General features: G+C 43.9%; 1 protein-coding gene across 1 annotated transcript; it reads right to left on the reverse strand.

Annotated features, from left to right (window-relative positions):
• Positions 1–16,345: 16,345 nt before the first annotated feature.
• On the reverse strand, positions 16,346–18,223 carry LOC109157669 (vacuolar protein 8-like). Its single transcript, XM_019305530.1, has one exon. The coding sequence runs from the start codon at positions 18,142–18,144 to the stop codon at positions 16,507–16,509; it is 1,638 nt and encodes a 545-aa protein (XP_019161075.1). The 5' UTR covers positions 18,145–18,223; the 3' UTR covers positions 16,346–16,506.
• Between the last annotated feature and the right edge of the window lie 66 nt (positions 18,224–18,289).

Below are 18,289 nucleotides of genomic sequence, written 5' to 3' on the forward strand. Positions count from 1 at the left end.
CCAAAACCATAACAGGCCCAGATTAAAAAAATATATATATATAATTTTCTTTTTTTCTTAATGAGCCCAGGTCTAGCCCAAATTGGGCCAGACCTGGCCCATTAACATAACATCATCATCTTCTTCAATTTTCTACCGTAAGCAGCGCCAACAGAAAAAATGGATGTCGGCATGAGAAAAAATGGCGAAGCAGTAGGCCAAAATAATTATCCAATAATAATTTTTTTTTAATTAATTCTTAATGCGGAAAATTATTTTCAGCAGTCCAGAAAATTTAATTGCATACTCAAGAATATTTACACATGTATCTCAATTATATAACAAAATATATAAATGTGCAAATATTTAAGCAATTAAACAAACTAGGCAGAGATTATACAGGCAACTGATACCAACTGTTAGACTAAAATATCACATGCATAATCTTATATGTGATAATAGGATCGTACTAACCTCCGACCATAGTTCTTCTTACGGTTGAGCGATCCGGACTGCTGCAGAGATGATAAGTGCTTTGTCTCTCACTTTACTCAGCTCTCTCTAGATGGTGTATGAGGTATGTAATGTGAGCAGTGAGAGGACTAGTGACCTTATATAACCACTGGCCATCATTGTGGTTGATTGTCTTTAGGTCTCCTAAACCCTAACCAGACTCCTAATCATAATGGTAGTCTAGCTATTAGGTTATTAGTGTTGCACCACATATCAAATACTGAATATTATCATAACTTATCCTAATGTTATAATAATAGTAACGGATAAACGTTACAGATCATGTATTAAATTTAGTCTTTTCAATAATTGTTTCATATTTTTTTGCCTTCTAGAGTTCCAGTGCATATTGTTATGCATTCCAGAGCTGCATTGTTGTACCTTACAATGCACATTGTTATGCCTTCTAGTTTTAAAAATTGTAGGTCTTTTATATATATATATATATATATATATATATATATATATATATATATATATATATATATATATATATATATATATATATAAAGAGCATTTGATCTTGATAAAATTTTTTAAAAAAATAAATTACTCTAAGACTAAAATTCAACCGCATGTTTTACCTATGGCCTTCACCGCCCTTAACCTAAAAGAACCTTAAATATATATGACTATCAATTGGGAGACCGCATTTTTTATATTCTTATCAATATCCCCTTTATTTGCAATTTATATCCTACACCACGGCGCGCGTTGCATTCTGCGCCCAGATGCAAAACGACATCGTTTTAGATTTTTTTTTTTTTTTTTTTTTTAAATTTCGCTATCCAGTGTTTGGCAATTAATTTTCTTTAAATAAAAAGCTCATGTTAAAAAATGTACATAATGTTATATATGAATGTGCATAATTGTATACATGAATGTACATAATTGTATAACAAAATATACATACTGTTTTTTAAAAGAAAATACACATAATCTAACATAATACATAATAAACATAAACTTTTAACTTAATACACATCAACTCTTAACATAATACACAAAAATTTCTTGATTCGGATGTACATAATTGTATAAAAAAATGTATATAATTGTATAAAAAAATACATAATTGTATGAATAAATATACATAATCATAGCAACTTCCTACCGCGCCTCCCAAAACGACATCGTTTTGGGAGGCACGCAGCACAGAATGTTACGCGCGCCGTGGTGTAGGGTATAGCGATTGCCCTTTATTCTAGAACTAGCATGTAAATCTCATTTATAGTAAATTTTAAATATAAACATTCATTTTGAAACAGAGGAAATAAATAAATAAAACCAATGCGTAATGCGTTGAGTCCCGTTGACAATGAATAGAAAACAAGAACATAGGCATGAAAGTGGGTAAGCAGTGAAATAATAGTAGTTTTTTTTTTTTTGTCAAACCACCGAGATGTTCTGAACAAAATTTAACTGTACGAGACACCAAAATAATAGTAGTTTATTGTGTAAAAAGATCACTGTAGCGGTTGAGCAACTCCAAAATCCCTTTCACTTAATAAAACATTAATCACAGAAGATACGTATTAGGAAGAAATCCTCCAAAATCTCAAGTTCATTCATAACAAATTCTAGCAGCGACCCGTTTCGTGAACTTAATTATTAGAATGCATTTAGGACAGGGTGTGTTTGGTTCAACATGAGAATTGAAATCGGAATGAGAATCAAATATTTGGTAATGGTAATAGGTTTTGGTGAAACTATTTTGCATGTTTGGTAGTATGGATGGAATTTGAATGATTACCAATATTGTTGTTTGGTTATGTATAATCCTATGATGGGAATAAATGTTTTAAAAATACAAGAACAGAAAAACAAGACAATTTATTCTGATATAAAGACATCCAAAGCACCCATATGAAAAAAAAAATAAAAAAAAAATATAAAAGCACTAATCCAAACTTAAAAATCAAGTTACCAATTGGGAATAATGGGAATAATTTGTTGAAAAAAGGGTCCAGGAAGAACTAGGTGAACTTGGAACCAGGTAGGAATCAAGTGGGGTCTGGAACAGGGAAACTAGGGTCTAGGTGCAACGATGTTGAACCAAGTAGAACCAGGAACAGGGAAACCAAGGGTCTAGGTGCTACGATGTGGAACAAAGTGGGGTCGAGAACTGGGGAACTAGGGTCTAGGTGCAACGATGTGGAACCAAGTAGAACCAGGAACAGGGAAACCAAGGGTCTAGGTGCTACGAGGTGGAACAAAGTAGACCTGGCAATTATGGACACGACCCGTTAACACGACATGAAACCGGACACGAAAATAACGGGTTAGTGTTTAGCCTTAACGTGTCCCGGGTCATTAACGGGTTGATCCGTTAAGAACCCGTTATATTTCGTGTCTTAACGGGTCAACCCGTTAAACCTATTCAGAACCCGTTTAACCCGTTAATATTATCGTGTTAACCCGTTAACACGAACCCGTTTACCAAACCTGTTTATAACCCGCTAAGAATCATTGTCATTAAGGTAAGAACCACTATCATTATTGAGATTACAAAAGATATTATGAACATGACTAAGGATGAATTTACTACATTAGGCCAAGATCCTACACCAATTAATTGATGTTCAACAATTTGAAATTTGAATTTTTATTGTGTTCAATTTAATTTATTCTAAAAACTTGTATAGACTCATTTAATTATGATATTTGGATGTTATTTTATCTTTTTATGAATGTTATGAATTGAATATTTTTAGTTTGATGAATTGAACAGTAGTTTTTATTTATTTATTTTTTTATAGAACTTAACTTTAAATTTTAGTTTTTTTTTTTTAAATATACTAGTATTTTCACCCGTGCGATGCACGGAATGGAATTGTTGTAATATATTAAGAATATTTAAATCGATATATAATTATTTAAGAGTTAATTTCACCACAGGTCGTTTATCTTTCCTGACAATTCTAAATTTAATCCTAGACTATAGTTATTAATTATTACAACTTATTCTAGAGTTAATGCCATTTTTGGTCCTAGACTTATTGAGGCATTGACACTTTTCATCCTCCATAATAAAAATTGCCACTTAGTAGACACTGTTATTGGTCGTTGGACAGTTTTGATCCTCCGTCAATGAAGCCGTTTGTTGACCGTGAATTAGAAGGGTTTTTCTGTCTTATTCTTCTAATCTTTTTTAGACCAGCGCTGCTGTGACTCCTGTGAGGCGAGATGGCGAGACTTGGCGGATAAGTAGTAACCGTCGGTAGTGAGTAGCAGCGAGGTTCTTCTCCAGCGAGTTGTGGGTACGGCGACGAGCATACGGGGCAGTAACTCCTTCCGACGACGGACCAGTAAGGCAGATCTGGCGGTGCAGCAACAGATCCGGCGAGGTTGGGGCCTTCACCGCTGGTTTTTGGTTCAGGCGAAGTAGAGAGGGCAGCAGGTCGGCGAACCCTCCTATGGTAAATAGCAGTTGTAGTTGTAGATGGCGTGATGTAGAATTTCCACCTGTAAGTCCTCCCTTCCATATTGACCACAAAGCACAACCTCAAAAACTCTGTTATTCTACCTGAAATTCATTGAAGTTTCAAGCTGAAAATGTGGAATCCGCTGCTCCCCAAAAATTGCATTGTCTGAGGTGTTGGAATGGCCTGTGTTGACTTCCTGGCTGCTGTAGCTTCATTCCCCAACCCGGATGATAAAATTCGGAGCACCAGCTTTGAGGTTCAAGGAGGTGGTAACACTGGCAATGCTTTGATAAAACCCGGATGATAAAATTCGTCTTGGTCTTAATCCAAGGATCATATCTAAGGTTGCTGATGACTCGCATGGCAAAAGAATACTTGATGAGCTTGAAAGGGATGGTGTTGATACATCTTTTATGGTGGTGTCCAAAGGAAGAAACTCACCATTCACATATGTCATTGTTGACAACCAAAAAAAAAAAAAACTCGCACGTGCATTTTCACTCCAGGATATCCACCCATGATATCTGAGGGTCTACATACCCAAATCAAAATTGTCTTCAGCGCTTGGAGTAAATATTGTCTACTTAGATGGAAGGCTGCATGAGACTGCTTTGATTGTAGTGTAGGAGGCAAAGAGTAGGGGCATACCTATTATAGTTGATGCAGAAAGGTTAAGGGAGGGGTTGGGTGATATTCCTGACTTTGCTAGTTATGTTGTATGCTCGACAAAATTTCCACAGGCATGGACTAACGCCCTTTCTATTCCAACTGCACTTGTTTCCATTATCTTGAGATTGATGTCAAATGTAAAATTCGTGATTGTTAGTTGGGTGAAGATGGTTTCTTAATGTTAGAAAGGACTGAAGCGGATAACCTCAGTTTGAAGAAATGGATGTAGCAGTGACCAATGGATGGAGAAATACAAGGATTAGAACATAAAAAAGACAGAAAAACCCTTCTAATTCACAGTCAACAAACGGCGTCATTGACGGAGGATCAAAACTGTCCAACGATCAATAACAGTGGCTACTAAGTGGGAATATTTATTATGGAGGATGAAAAATGTCAATGCCCCAATAAGTCTAGGACCAAAAATGGCATTAACTCTTGTACTCCGTGAGTCACAATAATAATATAACAATAATTAAATATTGTTCAATTCTATATTCTTCTAGGATTTCTATTACCATCATTAATTATTCCCAAATTTACCATAATTAAATAATTTGACCAATTATAAAGAAAGATTATTAAATAATGCACGGGACAAATGTTTAATTAAAAATTTTAAAAATTCATTAATAAAACATAAGGTTCTCATAGTTTTTTCTTAGAAACTCTTTAATAAAGTATTTTTTTTAGAAATTGGTGGGCCAAACCACCTACGCTAGTTTGCGGTGGATAGATCTCGAAAAATTACGCGATTTCAAAAAAACATTTGTCCAAAACGGACAACGGAGTCAAAAGTTATGCCTTGCCGAACTTTTGACACTTTACAACTTAAAAAAAAAAAAGAAAAAAAAAATTAAAGGCCGGTTCAGCCGGCGAGGAAGAGAGATTTTTTAGGAATTGGGCGGGAAGTTAAAATTTCAGGATTATGTTTTTATATATAGTATAGATTGTATTACACTATTTTATAATATTAGAATGGAATTTTAACGCAGAATTATTGTACGAATGGGAAAGTAGAAATCAATATATTTTATTAGGAAGAGAGATTTTTTAGGAATTGGGCGGGAAGTTAAAATTTCAGGATTTTGTTTTTATATATAGTATAGATTAATAGAAATAGCGGGTTTAAACGGGTTTAGTGTCATATCGTGTCGACACGAATTGAAACCTGTTAACAAAACGTGTCTATCGTGTCATCTCGTTTAACCCGTTAACAAATCGTGTTCGTGTTCGTGTTAAAATTTTGAACCCGTTAACCATAACGTGTCGTGTCCGTGTTTAACCTTATTGTGTTCGTGTCGTTATCGTGTCGACCCGTTAACGGACCCGTATACACGAATTGCCAGGTCTAGAACAAAGTGGGGTTAGGAACTGGGGAACCAATGTCTAGGTGCAACGATGTGGAACAAAGTGGAACCAGGAGCAGGGAAACCAAGGGTCTAGGTGCTACGAGGTAGAACAAAGTGGGGTCAGGAACTGGGGAACCAGGATCTAGGTGCAACAAGGTGTAACCAAGAAACCGAGACTAGCCAGGTGGAACCAGGAACCCCAAAAAAAAAGTAAAAAGTTACCAATTAGGAGGATAAATAATGGAATGAAACCCTTATTTTATTAAGAAATGAGTTTTCTATTTAAGGGGTAATCAAATCTCATATTAGTATTCTACAAACCTGTCAACCAAACAATAACAATAATTTTGATTCCCATTACTAATAGCTAAACCAATGAATCAAACATATCCTAAGTAGAGTCTTAACAATGACATTAGAGCAGTAGTGATCAGAATAGTTGGTGATGGATTTAATTCCCCGGGGGTAGCCCGAATTATTAAACCCGGATAAGTATACGTACGAAATAAATAATATGACGCAGAGATATAATAAGGCCGCGGGGACCGTAGGTCGCAGGGACCGTATATTGTATTAATTATCGCTAATAAGCTATTACAAGGCTTGATTAGGACAATAAGGCTAGAAGATAGCAATTTAGGAATCTGTTGTGTTGTGTGTTGTGTGTTGTGTCCCTGTTTAGGACAAGAGGGAGTCCTTTTATATCAGCTCAAACTCCCTAACCGCACCCCTAGGATCGGGGTTAGTTGGATCGGTCCGCTTTGACCGCGTCCCCTCCAGGACCGGGTCCAAGGCAGGCCGACTCGGCACGGCCGAGCTGGGCACATGCCGAGCTCGGCCTAGCCGAGTCCACCATGGACCGGCTCGGCAGTGGCCGAGTCTATGGTGGTGGGCTCGAGTGTACCGAGCACATCTGTGGCCGACTCGGCCCAAGGCCGAGATGCCTTGGGCCGACTCGGCCACGGCTCAATTGACTGGGCCGAGGGGCTTCTCGGGTTCGTCTCTCCGGGTCGGTCCATCACGAGTCCCCCACTCTCTTTGTTGTGATAAGTCGACAACGATAGATAGTAGACACCTTGCGAGCCGACTCATGCGCGATGGTCCCAAGTTGAAAATTGGCCGACCTCCTGTGCGATTGTCCTGAGTTGAAAATTGGCCGACCTCCTGTGACCGAGCTCACCATGACCGAGGCACCTTGGGCCGAGCACGGGGCCCCACCACTATGCCCCGGGTCTATTCCATACTTCCTTGTTCCGCTTTCCCGGGTCGGTTTGCTCCAATCATAATATATCCATCATGAGCGAGACTTTTTCTCGTCCGCATTCCTCTTTGGCCGACTTTGGTGTGATTCCATTGCAATCGGGACTTCTTCTCTTCCGCAAGAACACTAACAAGTCTTGGACTCCCTGGCATCGTGTATGAGACTTTGATTTCTGAGTTCACTTTTGGGCGAGCTCATGAGGTAGTCGTCCTCCTCTCAGGTGAGCTCATGAGATAGCCCCTCTTGGGCCGAGGTGTCTTGGGCCGAGGTTCGTTAATGAAGGAGAGTAAACACGAGTCGCATTCCATGGGTCCGAGCTCCACACGGCCGACCGCAACGTGGCCGACCCCAACGTGACCGACCCCAACGTGGCCGACCCCAACGTGGCCGACTCCAACGTGACCGACCCCAACGTGGCCGACCCCGCTGTGGCCGACCCCAATGTGGCCGACCCCAACGTGGCCGACCCCAACGTGACCGACCCCAACGTGGCGGACTCCAACGTGACCGACCCCAACGTGGCCGACCCCAACGTGGCTGACCCCAACCTCAAGGATTAGACTTAATAGCGGCTTGATTAGTGTCATCCCTTCTTTATCATATGGGTTCCGTCTTCCGCTCCACCACTTTGTACTCTTCCTAACATGCATCTCCCCCCGAAGGTAGGCACATTTGTATCTCTCCTCCGGGAGGTGGGCACATTTTATGTCCCCCCTCCGGGAGGTGGGCACATTTTATGACTCCCATCCGGGAGGTGGGCATATTTTATGTCTCCCCTCCGGGAGGTGTGTCCTTTTGTACCTTGCTTCAATAAACATGCTTCCCCTCCCGGAGGTGGGCACATTTTATGTTTCCCCTCTGGGAGGTGGGCACATTGTATTGACTTGGCGTTCTGAATGGACAATCAGCTCTCCTTTATTGATTCATTTTTTTTTTAGCACAATGCCTTATGTTAACCGTTTGAGCCTAGTCCCCCTAGACTAAGCCGCTGGGCACCTCCGCCGGGGTTGGTACGCGAGGTCGGACCTCGTGCCCCCTTAGGGTGCGCAAGCCGCTTGGGCCAAGTCCTGCCGGACTAAGCCACTGAGCTCTTCCGTCGGGGTTGGTACGCGAGGTCGGACCTCGTGCCCCCTTGGGGTATGTTACCGCATGAGCCAAGTCATATGGAGAGGACAGACGACCTCTTGAAACATCATTGGAGAGGACGGACGACCTCTTGAAACATCATTGGAGAGGACGGACCCCCCGGTGGACCGGGCAGGTCCCTTTGTGGACCTCCTCTATGACTGACACCTAATGTAGCAAGCTGTCATTGGAGGACTTCTTGTAGTGTATGTCACGGGGGACTATGTAGGTTCTCCCCACCAGCTTGGCTTCGTCCTTGTCAAGGGACAAGCAACCCATAACATGTTCGTCCGTTAGGTAGTGAGTGGGGGCGTCCCCCCTGTACTACCGTTAGGGAAATGCCAAGGTCGGGGCCGGGACGCTCCACCTCTTAAAACATTGTAGGATGAGACGTCCCACCTCTTGGAACATCATTGGAGAGGATGGACCCCCCGGTGGACCGGGCAGGTCCCTTTGTGGACCTCCTCTGTGACTGACACCTAATGTAGCAAGGTGTCATTGGAGGATTTCTTGTAGTGTATGTCACGGGGGACTATGTAGGTTCTCCCCACCGGCTTGGCTTCGTCCTTGTCAAGGGGCAAGCAACCCATAACATGTTCGTCCGTTAGGTAGTGAGTGGGGGCGTCCCCCCTGTACTACCGTTAGGAAATGCCAAGGTCAGGGCCGGGATGAACGACCGCGACCATGGGTTAATAAGAACATATGTCAATATTTGAGCTCCTGGGGTTCGGGGGAGCCGGGTGCTCGACCTATCACGCCCCCTTGGGAGGGGCGGGGTAAATGTAGGCACCCCTCGAGAGACGTCGGGGCCAAGCAAGAGGGCTCGGACACCTCTTTGGAGCCCCTCAACGGGGTGGGTCGACAAGGTGGTAGCTTGTTGGGGCGCGACCATCCCCTCTGGGAGCTCGTTCATTCGCTTACGGAGCTGCTCGACCTCGTCACGATTGGTGCTTGGAGCTCGACCATTTGTTTCCCGACCTCTCATCTCGGGAGGCCTATCTCGCGTAACGGCAGAGCTCGGAGCCCGCGGCTTGGCGACCTTCGGGGACATGATTCCTCCGCTTGTAGTGCGTTAGGGGTTGGCCTTGGGCCTAACCTATCTCAGGCCGACACGCGCATGCCCAGCCTCTTAAAGGCGGGCCTAACATGGGTCGACCTCCCTCTATCACCCTCTCGATGGTGATCTTGGCGGATGTCACCCCCTCCCCGCATGTCCGATGGTCGGGGTGAGTTGACATCCTCTTCGATTTGAGTGTTGAGTGCCCGAGGTAGCCGGGTGCTTGGACCAGTGCACCACCTTGAGGGAGGTGGAGGCGGGGTCGGCGTCCTTTGTGTGGCCTCCGGACTATCGTGTGCACCTCCTTGGGGACCCTCTGTGAGGTGAGCCAAAGTCGTAGAGGATTGCTAAAGGGTAACCGCCCCCTCCTGTGCCGGTTGGAGGCTGGGGGCCCCGTTGGGGCCGTTCTCGGTTGCGGCGAGCTTGGTGCCACGGGAACCGTTGGTGTGGTCGAGAGTTGGATCTCGACCTTATCATGGTAGCTGGTCGCGGTAGACCACTAGATATAGAATACGCTTGAGCTGGTACATCAGCTTTCAACAAGAGCACCAATGATGGATTTAATTCCCCGGGGGTAGCCCGAATTATTAAACCCGGATAAGTATACGTACGAAATAAATAATATGACGTAGAGATATAATAAGGTCGCGGGGACCGTAGGTCGCAGGGACCGTATATTGTATTAATTATCGCTAATAAGCTATTACAAGGCTTGATTAGGACAATAAGGCTAGAAGATAGCAATTTAAGAATCTGTTGTGTTGTGTGTCGTGTCCCTGTTTAGGACAAGAGGGAGTCCTTTTATATTAGCTCAAACTCCCTAACCGCACCCCTAGGATCGGGGTTAGTTGGATCGGCCCGCTTTGACCGCGTACCCTCCGGGACCGGGTCCAAGGCGGGCCGACTCGGCACGTGCCAAGCTCGGCCTAGCCGAGTCCACCATGGACCGGCTCGGCAGTGGCCGAGTCCATGGTGGTGGGCTCGAGTGTAACGAGCCCATCTGTGGCCGACTCGGCCCAAGGCCGAGATGCCTTGGGCCGACTCGGCCACGGCCCAATTGACTGGGTCGAGGGGCTTCTCGGGTCTGTCTCTCCAGGTCGGTTCGATCCGGGTCCAATATATCCATCAGTTAGATTAGTAATTGCACAATGTGTAATTTTATTGGCAAGCAGGTGGTTAGAAAGATGCGTTTTGTCATACGAAAAAAAAGAGTATTATACCGTAATAATATTACCGAAAAATATTTGTGTATCAGTATACAAAGACAACTAGTATTGCTGATAGTTTGAATACAAGTTTGAGCATGTCCCCCTTGTTACCACAGGGGCTCAGTATTTATACTAGTCAATGACTAATTAATTTAGTCTAATAAGTGCAATTGCTCTATATAAGTAACAGATATACCGGTCTAATAACGTGACCGGGAACCTCTTAATTACAATGTGTTTAGTAGGTGAAAAGTCCCCCTCAAGGGTAATAAATGTCATATTTATAAGGAGCCTAGTGATTTATGTCTGGTCTTCCGGCATGACGGGCACGTGGGGTTCATGTACTGGGCCCCATAGAGGCAAGCATGCAGCTAAACACGTGGGCCGCGGCTTCTGACGGTGGTTGGGCCCACAACCCGGTTGGGGCGAGCTGTTTATTCCTCCAGTCACCGGTCTTAACATGACCGACTACTGGACCAAATGGGCGCAAACTAGTTGACCGGGTGGAAAATTGCAATGATTCCTTAATAAATTGTTGTACACCCTAATAAGTGCATTGATTTTGTGTTTAGTGCAATCGCTCTACCTGCTCTCTGCTTAGCTCCTGATCATTACTATTTGACTGTGTTAATTATTTTGACAGTTTAGACTAAGATTATTCTGGATTAAGTCTAACTTATCCAATTATCCCGTCAGTACCCAAAAAAAAGTGATGTTGTGGCATTACGTTGGCCAAGCAAGTAATAGGGGTATTACGTTGGCCAAGCAAGTAGTAAAATGGCAATGTGATGCATTTTGGGGGCAGCATTATTCTCGTAGAACCAAGAACAAGCAGGATGAGGCAACAATAGGAAAGTTGGGGTAGAAAGGAAGCCCCTAGGAAAGAATTGGAAAGTTGAGGTTATTTAGAAAGATACTTATTTCAGTTTTTTGGAAACCTATTTCCTTATTTTATAGATACTTTCGTTATTTAGTAAGTTGGAATATTTTAGCATATTACTTAGCTAGTCAGCTTATTTAGTTTATTTCCTATTTTATGAGTTGTATTTTACCCTATAAAAAGGGGAACCAATTCTAATAAAAAGGAGGAGAATTTTTATCCCAGCAAAGGGAATTAGGGAGTTCTGGGGCCTCAAGAAAACCTAGATCAGTTCTATGCTATTTTCTATCTTATTTTTCCTGCCTGTGACGATCAGTTCATAACATTGGTTCCGTTGCCGGCGTCATGGGCGATCAACCTCCCAACAACGCACGTTCTCAAGCTGAGTATGACGATTTGTTTGACTCGGTTAAGGAGCTGAAACAGTCCTTGGCTGATCTCATCAATAACTATACTCTCATTCCCAAATCACCCCAACCAGATTCATCCGCTCTCCAACCTGCCCTGCGTGAAGCTGCTCCCCTTACTACTGACGATACCACCCTCCCCTTAACGTTAAGCAGCGCGCACGTCATATTGATGAATATGTTTCAGATTTCCAACTGCTGTTGGCAAGGGCAGATTCGGTGTGCATTGACCAGCAAGTCGATTTATTTACAGCAGGATTAGACGAGTTGCTCCGAATTGATGTGGAACGCAGTAAGCCCTGCACCTTGGCCGAGGCCATTAATACTTCCCGTGATTTTTACCGACGACTCCTTTTGATGCAAAAAGGAACATTTAGGCAGCCCCCACGGCCGCTGCCAGCCCCTACAGGGAGCAACTTGGTGACTGTTACCAACTCCAGACCGCAAGCTACGCTGAAACCTGGTCACAAACCCCCTCCAATTCGCCGATTGTCGCCCGCGGAGCAAGAAGAACGTAAATCCAAGGGCCTTTGTTTTAACTGTGATGAGACGTGGTCTCGCGGCCATCGGTGCAAACACCTATTTTGTGTCCTAGGCATTAATGAGGAAGAGGAAAGTGATGAAACTACCATTGAGGACCTTGAGGTGGCAGAAATATCCCTTCATGCGATAACGGGTGTGTCAACAGGGGAGATGATGAAACTTCAAGTGTTGATTGAGGGCACACCGCTGCTTGCGTTGGTGGATACGGGGAGCACCCATAATTTCATCAATACTACTACTGCACTTGGGTTGTCTCTTCCTACGGCTCCTCGTCCGGGAATAAAGGTCGCTGTGGCAAATGGGGATTCTCTCTCAAGCACTGGTCTATGTGAGCAAGTTTTGGTTTCTAAGGGCCCCGATTCGTTTTTAGTAAATTTGTTTCAGATTCCACTGGTGGGTTTTGACTTGGTCTTAGGAATTCAATGGCTTAGCACCCTTGGACCAATTTGGTGGGATTTTAATTCCTTGACGATGCAATTTTTCTTGAATGGAAAATTGGTCTCATGGTCCAGCGACACTCCCCATGCATTGGCTGCCGTTAATTCCTTGTTGCCTGCTTCCAACCAAGACATTTTGAACGTCCTTCTATCAGAATTTGACCCCTTGTTCCGGGAAGTCTCAAACACTGCCACCATCCCGATCGTGTGATCATCGAATTGTATTGTCTGCTGGTTCTGACCCAGTTGCGGTTCATCCTTATAGGTACCCCCAAGTACTCAAGGATGAAATTGAGAAACAGTGTGCCGATATGCTTGAACATGGGATTATTCAGCCGAGTAAATCACCATTCTCTTCTCCGGTACTTTTGGTTAAGAAGCAAGATGGGACTTGGCGTTTCTGTGTTGATTATCGAGAACTAAATGCTCGCACTATTAAGGATAAATTCCCAATTCCGGTCATTGATGAGCTTCTTGATGAATTACATGGGTCCCGAGTCTTTACCAAGTTGGACTTGCGCTCCGGCTATCACCAAATACGGATGCGCCCGGAGGATGTGGAGAAAACAGCATTTCGGACTCACCATGGCCATTTCGAATTTTTGGTCATGCCGTTCGGGCTCACGAATGCCCCGTCAACTTTTCAATCTTTGATGAACGAAGTCTTTGGGCCTTTCCTTCGTAAGTTCGTATTGGTTTTCTTTGATGACATTCTGATTTATAGTGCTACTTGGGCAGAGCATATTCAACACATCCGCATGGTTTTTGAATTACTACTACAACACAGCTTGTTCTTGAAAAAGTCCAAATGTGTTTTTGGAGACAACCAGGTTCGTTATCTTGGCCATGTTATTAGCGATCAAGGTGTGGCTGTCGATGAAGACAAAGTACAGGCAGTACGTGACTGGCCAATTCCCAATTCCCCGACCAGTCTTCGTGGGTTCTTGGGACTAGCAGGGTTCTACCGTCGGTTTATTCGTGACTATGGCGTCATCGCAGCACCTCTCACCAACTTACTCCGCAAGCATTCTTTTGTGTGGTCAAGGGAGGCTACCAAAGCATTCGAAACCTTGAAACACGCCCTCACCTCTGCTCCGGTCTTGCACCTTCCTGATTTCGCCCAATCCTTTGTCGTCGAGTGTGATGCTTCAGGTAGCGGGGTAGGTGCAGTTTTGCAGCAGGCCATGCATCCCATTGCTTTCTTTAGCAAAAAGCTTGCTGATCATCATCAAAAGCTTGCTGCATATGAGAGGGAGTTAATTGGTTTAGCGCAAGCAATTCGCCATTGGCGTCACTATTTATGGGGACGATCATTTATTATTCGAACGGATCACTATAGTCTCAAGTATTTGCTACAGCAGCGCCTATCTACCTCTCCCCAGCAACATTGGATGAGTAAACTCTTGGGCTTTGATTTTGTGGTGGAATACAAACCAGGGAAGCTCAATGCAGTGGCAGATGCTTTGTCTCACAGGGATCAGACTCCAGAACACTGCTATGCAATTTCTATGATCCACTCCGTGTTGTTGGGTGCCATCAAGGAGGCAGTACACACTTCCCGTTCATACTCACCCTTTTTGCAAAAGGTCGGACAACCAGGAAACGACCTTTGGCAACTCTCTGACGGCCTCCTTCTTTATAAGAAAAAAATCTTCATTCCTCCAGATTCTGAACTTGTCAATCGTGTGCTACGAGAAGTCCATGATGCCACCCACGAAGGAGTCCAGAAAACGATTCACCGAGTTCGTCGTGATTTTACTTGGCCTGGTTTAAATAGTATGGTGCATTCTTTTGTAGGTAGCTGCGCAGAGTGCCAACGACAGAAGTGGGAAAATTGCCACCCATCTGGGGTGCTACAGCCACTGCCTATACCAGCCCATATATGGTCAGATATCTCCATGGATTTTATTGAAGGGTTGCCAAAGGTGGGAGGAAAGTCAGTGATATTTGTGGTGGTTGACCGGTTTTCAAAGTACAGCCATTTTATGGCTTTACAACATCCATTTTCAGCAGCCATGGTTGCTCAAGTGTTTTTTGCCAATGTTTTTAAGTTACATGGGTTGCCAGAGTCTATTGTGAGTGATCGAGATTCTGTTTTTTTGAGTAACTTCTGGAAGGAGTTATTCCTCTTGAGCGGAGCTAAATTGAATTTTTCTTCCTCCTACCACCCACAATCTGATGGCCAAACAGAGGTGGTGAACAGAACTATTGAGGTCTACTTGCGATGCCTGGTTGGAGATCACCCTCGGAAGTGGACAGACATTCTCCCATGGGTTGAGTATTGTTACAATACTGCTTTCCACTCTGCCCTCCATTCAACCCCTTTTCAGATTGTGTATGGCAGGCCACCTCCACGTCTTTTATCCTATGAACCAGGTACGTCTAAAGTGGACGCAGTGGATGCAGCTTTGCAGTCTCGAGATGAGGTTCTCCATGACGCACGACATCACCTCCAGTTGGCCCAATCGAGGATGGAACAAGCATATAACCGCCTCCATCGAGCTGTGGAGTTTGACGAAGGCCAGTGGGTTTGGGTGAAGTTGCAGCCATATCGGCAGAATTCCTTAGCCCGACGGTGGAATAATAAATTGTCCCCACGATTTTATGGCCCCTTTCGAATACTGAAACGAGTTGGTAAGGTCGCCTATCAATTGGAGTTTCCCCCGGAGTCACGCGTGCATAATGTGTTTCACGTATTCTTGCTTAAGCCATTCACGGGCAATGCTCCCTCCTTGTTTTCTCCACTACCAGCTACAAGAGATGGCCGAGTGATTTTGCAGCCTGAGGCAGTGTTTAAGTGCAGACTCAACCGTGGTGTAAGGGAGATATTAGTCCAGTGGCAGGGGTTTCCCATAGAGGACGCCACTTGGGAAGTGTTAAGTAACTTTGTCTTACAGTTTCCTGATTTCAAGCTTGCGGACAAGCTTGATGTCCCGGAGGGGAGTAATGATGCATTTTGGGGGCAGCATTATTCTCGTAGAACCAAGAACAAGCAGGATGAGGCAACAATAGGAAAGTTGGGGTAGAAAGGAAGCCCCTAGGAAAGAATTGGAAAGTTGAGGTTATTTAGAAAGATACTTATTTCAGTTTTTTGGAAACCTATTTCCTTATTTTATAGATACTTTCGTTATTTAGTAAGTTGGAATATTTTAGCATATTACTTAGCTAGTCAGCTTATTTAGTTTATTTCCTATTTTATGAGTTGTATTTTACCCTATAAAAAGGGGAACCAATTCTAATAAAAAGGAGGAGAATTTTTATCCCAGCAAAGGGAATTAGGGAGTTCTGGGGCCTCAAGAAAACCCAGATCAGTTCTATGCTATTTTCTATCTTATTTTTCCTGCCTGTGACGATCAGTTCATAACACAATGCAGGCAGGATTGCAATGGACAATTAACCTTTTTTCCATAGTGAATGAGAAATCTATCAATTGTACACTAGCTAGTATAGGATTTCAATCCAAAGAATCACAAATTAATGTTGTAAATATAAAGAAGAAAACTAGAATGATGATTTCCACAATTTATATTCTTATTTGATGTACATCAAGTCGCATAGGTTGCATAGGTTAACAAGCTCTATGTTTTGCAGTTAATGTCACTTTGTTTGAGATATTGAAACCCAAAGTCAGACTATGCAGAAGTTGTACTTCACCTACTAAACAAACCAGATATCGAATTCCCTCTTTCGAGACGCTCGAGTAGCTTCTTGGCACCCGGGACATCCATCTCGCTAAGTTTCTTGAGATATCCGATCGCCCCGTGGGAGATCATTAGCTTCTTGCATTTCTTGCTCGACGACAGCAACACCAGGCAAGAAGCGGCGTACTTCTTTGCAGCGTTGTGAGGGCTCGGGTCGAGCAATTGCACCAGATTTGGCACGCTATCGTCGTCCTTCTTCACTTCCCTGCAATTCTGTCCGAGGGTCATCAAGATGGAAATTGCTTGGGCAGCAGCCTCTCTCAACCCGTTATTCTCTTTTGCCACGACAAGCGTCTTGACGAGAAGCGGGATGCACCCGCTCTCGCCCACCGCCTTTTTCGCTTCGGGAGAGGTACTAATTCTGCAGATTGCAGACACTGCAGACTGCTTTGCACCAATTGATCCACATCTGACGACATGAACCAATCTTGGAAGGACACCGAGTGAAACCAATGTCTCGACGGGGACATAGCCGACCAAATTTGCTAACGCGCCCACTGCAGATTCATGAGGTAAACATGAAACCAGGCTGGGAAGTCCACCCTCCTCAATAACACATCTTCTAAGCTCATCATCACTGGAACCGGAAGTGATGTTCTGCAAGCACTGAGCGGCGTAGTCTTTTAACTCGGGACCCGTACTGCAATCGAGAAGATTGATCATCGCCTCCACGACGCCTTCGTTGCCAAGACCTTGTCGGGCCTCGGGGACAACGGATATATTTTTCAGTGCACAAGCAGCTGCAGCCTGAGAAACAGAATCCTGGGTATGACAGATCTCAATCAATGGCCTAATCCCTCCATGGCCAACAATCAACCCGGCAGTTTCTGCTGACATTGACAATCTCTGAAGAGAAATAGCAGCCTTCTCCTTACCCAGAGAAGACCCGGAATCAAGAAGGCGTATAAGAGGGGGAATCACTTTCTCTGAAACTAGCCATTTCTCACAACACCCAGATTCTGAAAGTGAGCAGATCACTGTGACTGCCTTTTCTCTCATTTGAGGAGAAGATGCTGTGAGTAACTGGACTATAGCAGAAACATTGCTACGGGTCAAGACTTCCAGAATGGTGTTTTCATCATCTTTCATGGCTTCAAGAAGCCCATCAAGAGCCCTATGCTTAGCTTCCAAGTGCCCTATTTGAAGCCGGGCAAGCAATTCTCTTAAATCCCTTCTATCTGGTTCTGGTTCTGCTACAGTGTTCATAGTAACTTCACCCAGCATCCTAGTCTTGATTAAAAGCCCACAATCGCGTAAACTCAGATCCAATTTCCCAGATAAAACATCCAAATCGCTTTGCATCCGAAGCTTTCCCTCATACTTCTCTTTCGCACACATCTCGGCAAACTCAATTGCTTCATTCAGTGTGTTCCATACGGCCTGCAGCTGCTCCTTACACAGAGCGTTTTTGGAGAAGAACGGATGAGTAGACAAATCTGACAATCTTGATGGGATCTGCTCCAATTTGGAAATAATCACCTTCCACCTACTGGGGAATCCTTTAACCTTCCTGGCCTTCTCCAGCGCCACCGGGACAAGCTCTTGTGAACGCCATAGCCACTCTTCGGCGGATAGGTTGTCCACCATTTCTGTAGCGTTAGTTTGCTGGGATCACAATACAGAAAACGAATAGGGCCTAAATGGCAATGACGCACATGAGGCGGCCGCAATAAGTAGATTAAAATATCCATTTAGATCAGAGTTTGAAGAATGACTTTTTTTTTTTTTTTTT

This window comes from Ipomoea nil, unplaced genomic scaffold, assembly GCF_001879475.1.
Source record: "Ipomoea nil cultivar Tokyo-kokei standard unplaced genomic scaffold, Asagao_1.1 scaffold2791, whole genome shotgun sequence".
In the NCBI taxonomy this organism is placed as follows: domain Eukaryota; kingdom Viridiplantae; phylum Streptophyta; class Magnoliopsida; order Solanales; family Convolvulaceae; genus Ipomoea; species Ipomoea nil.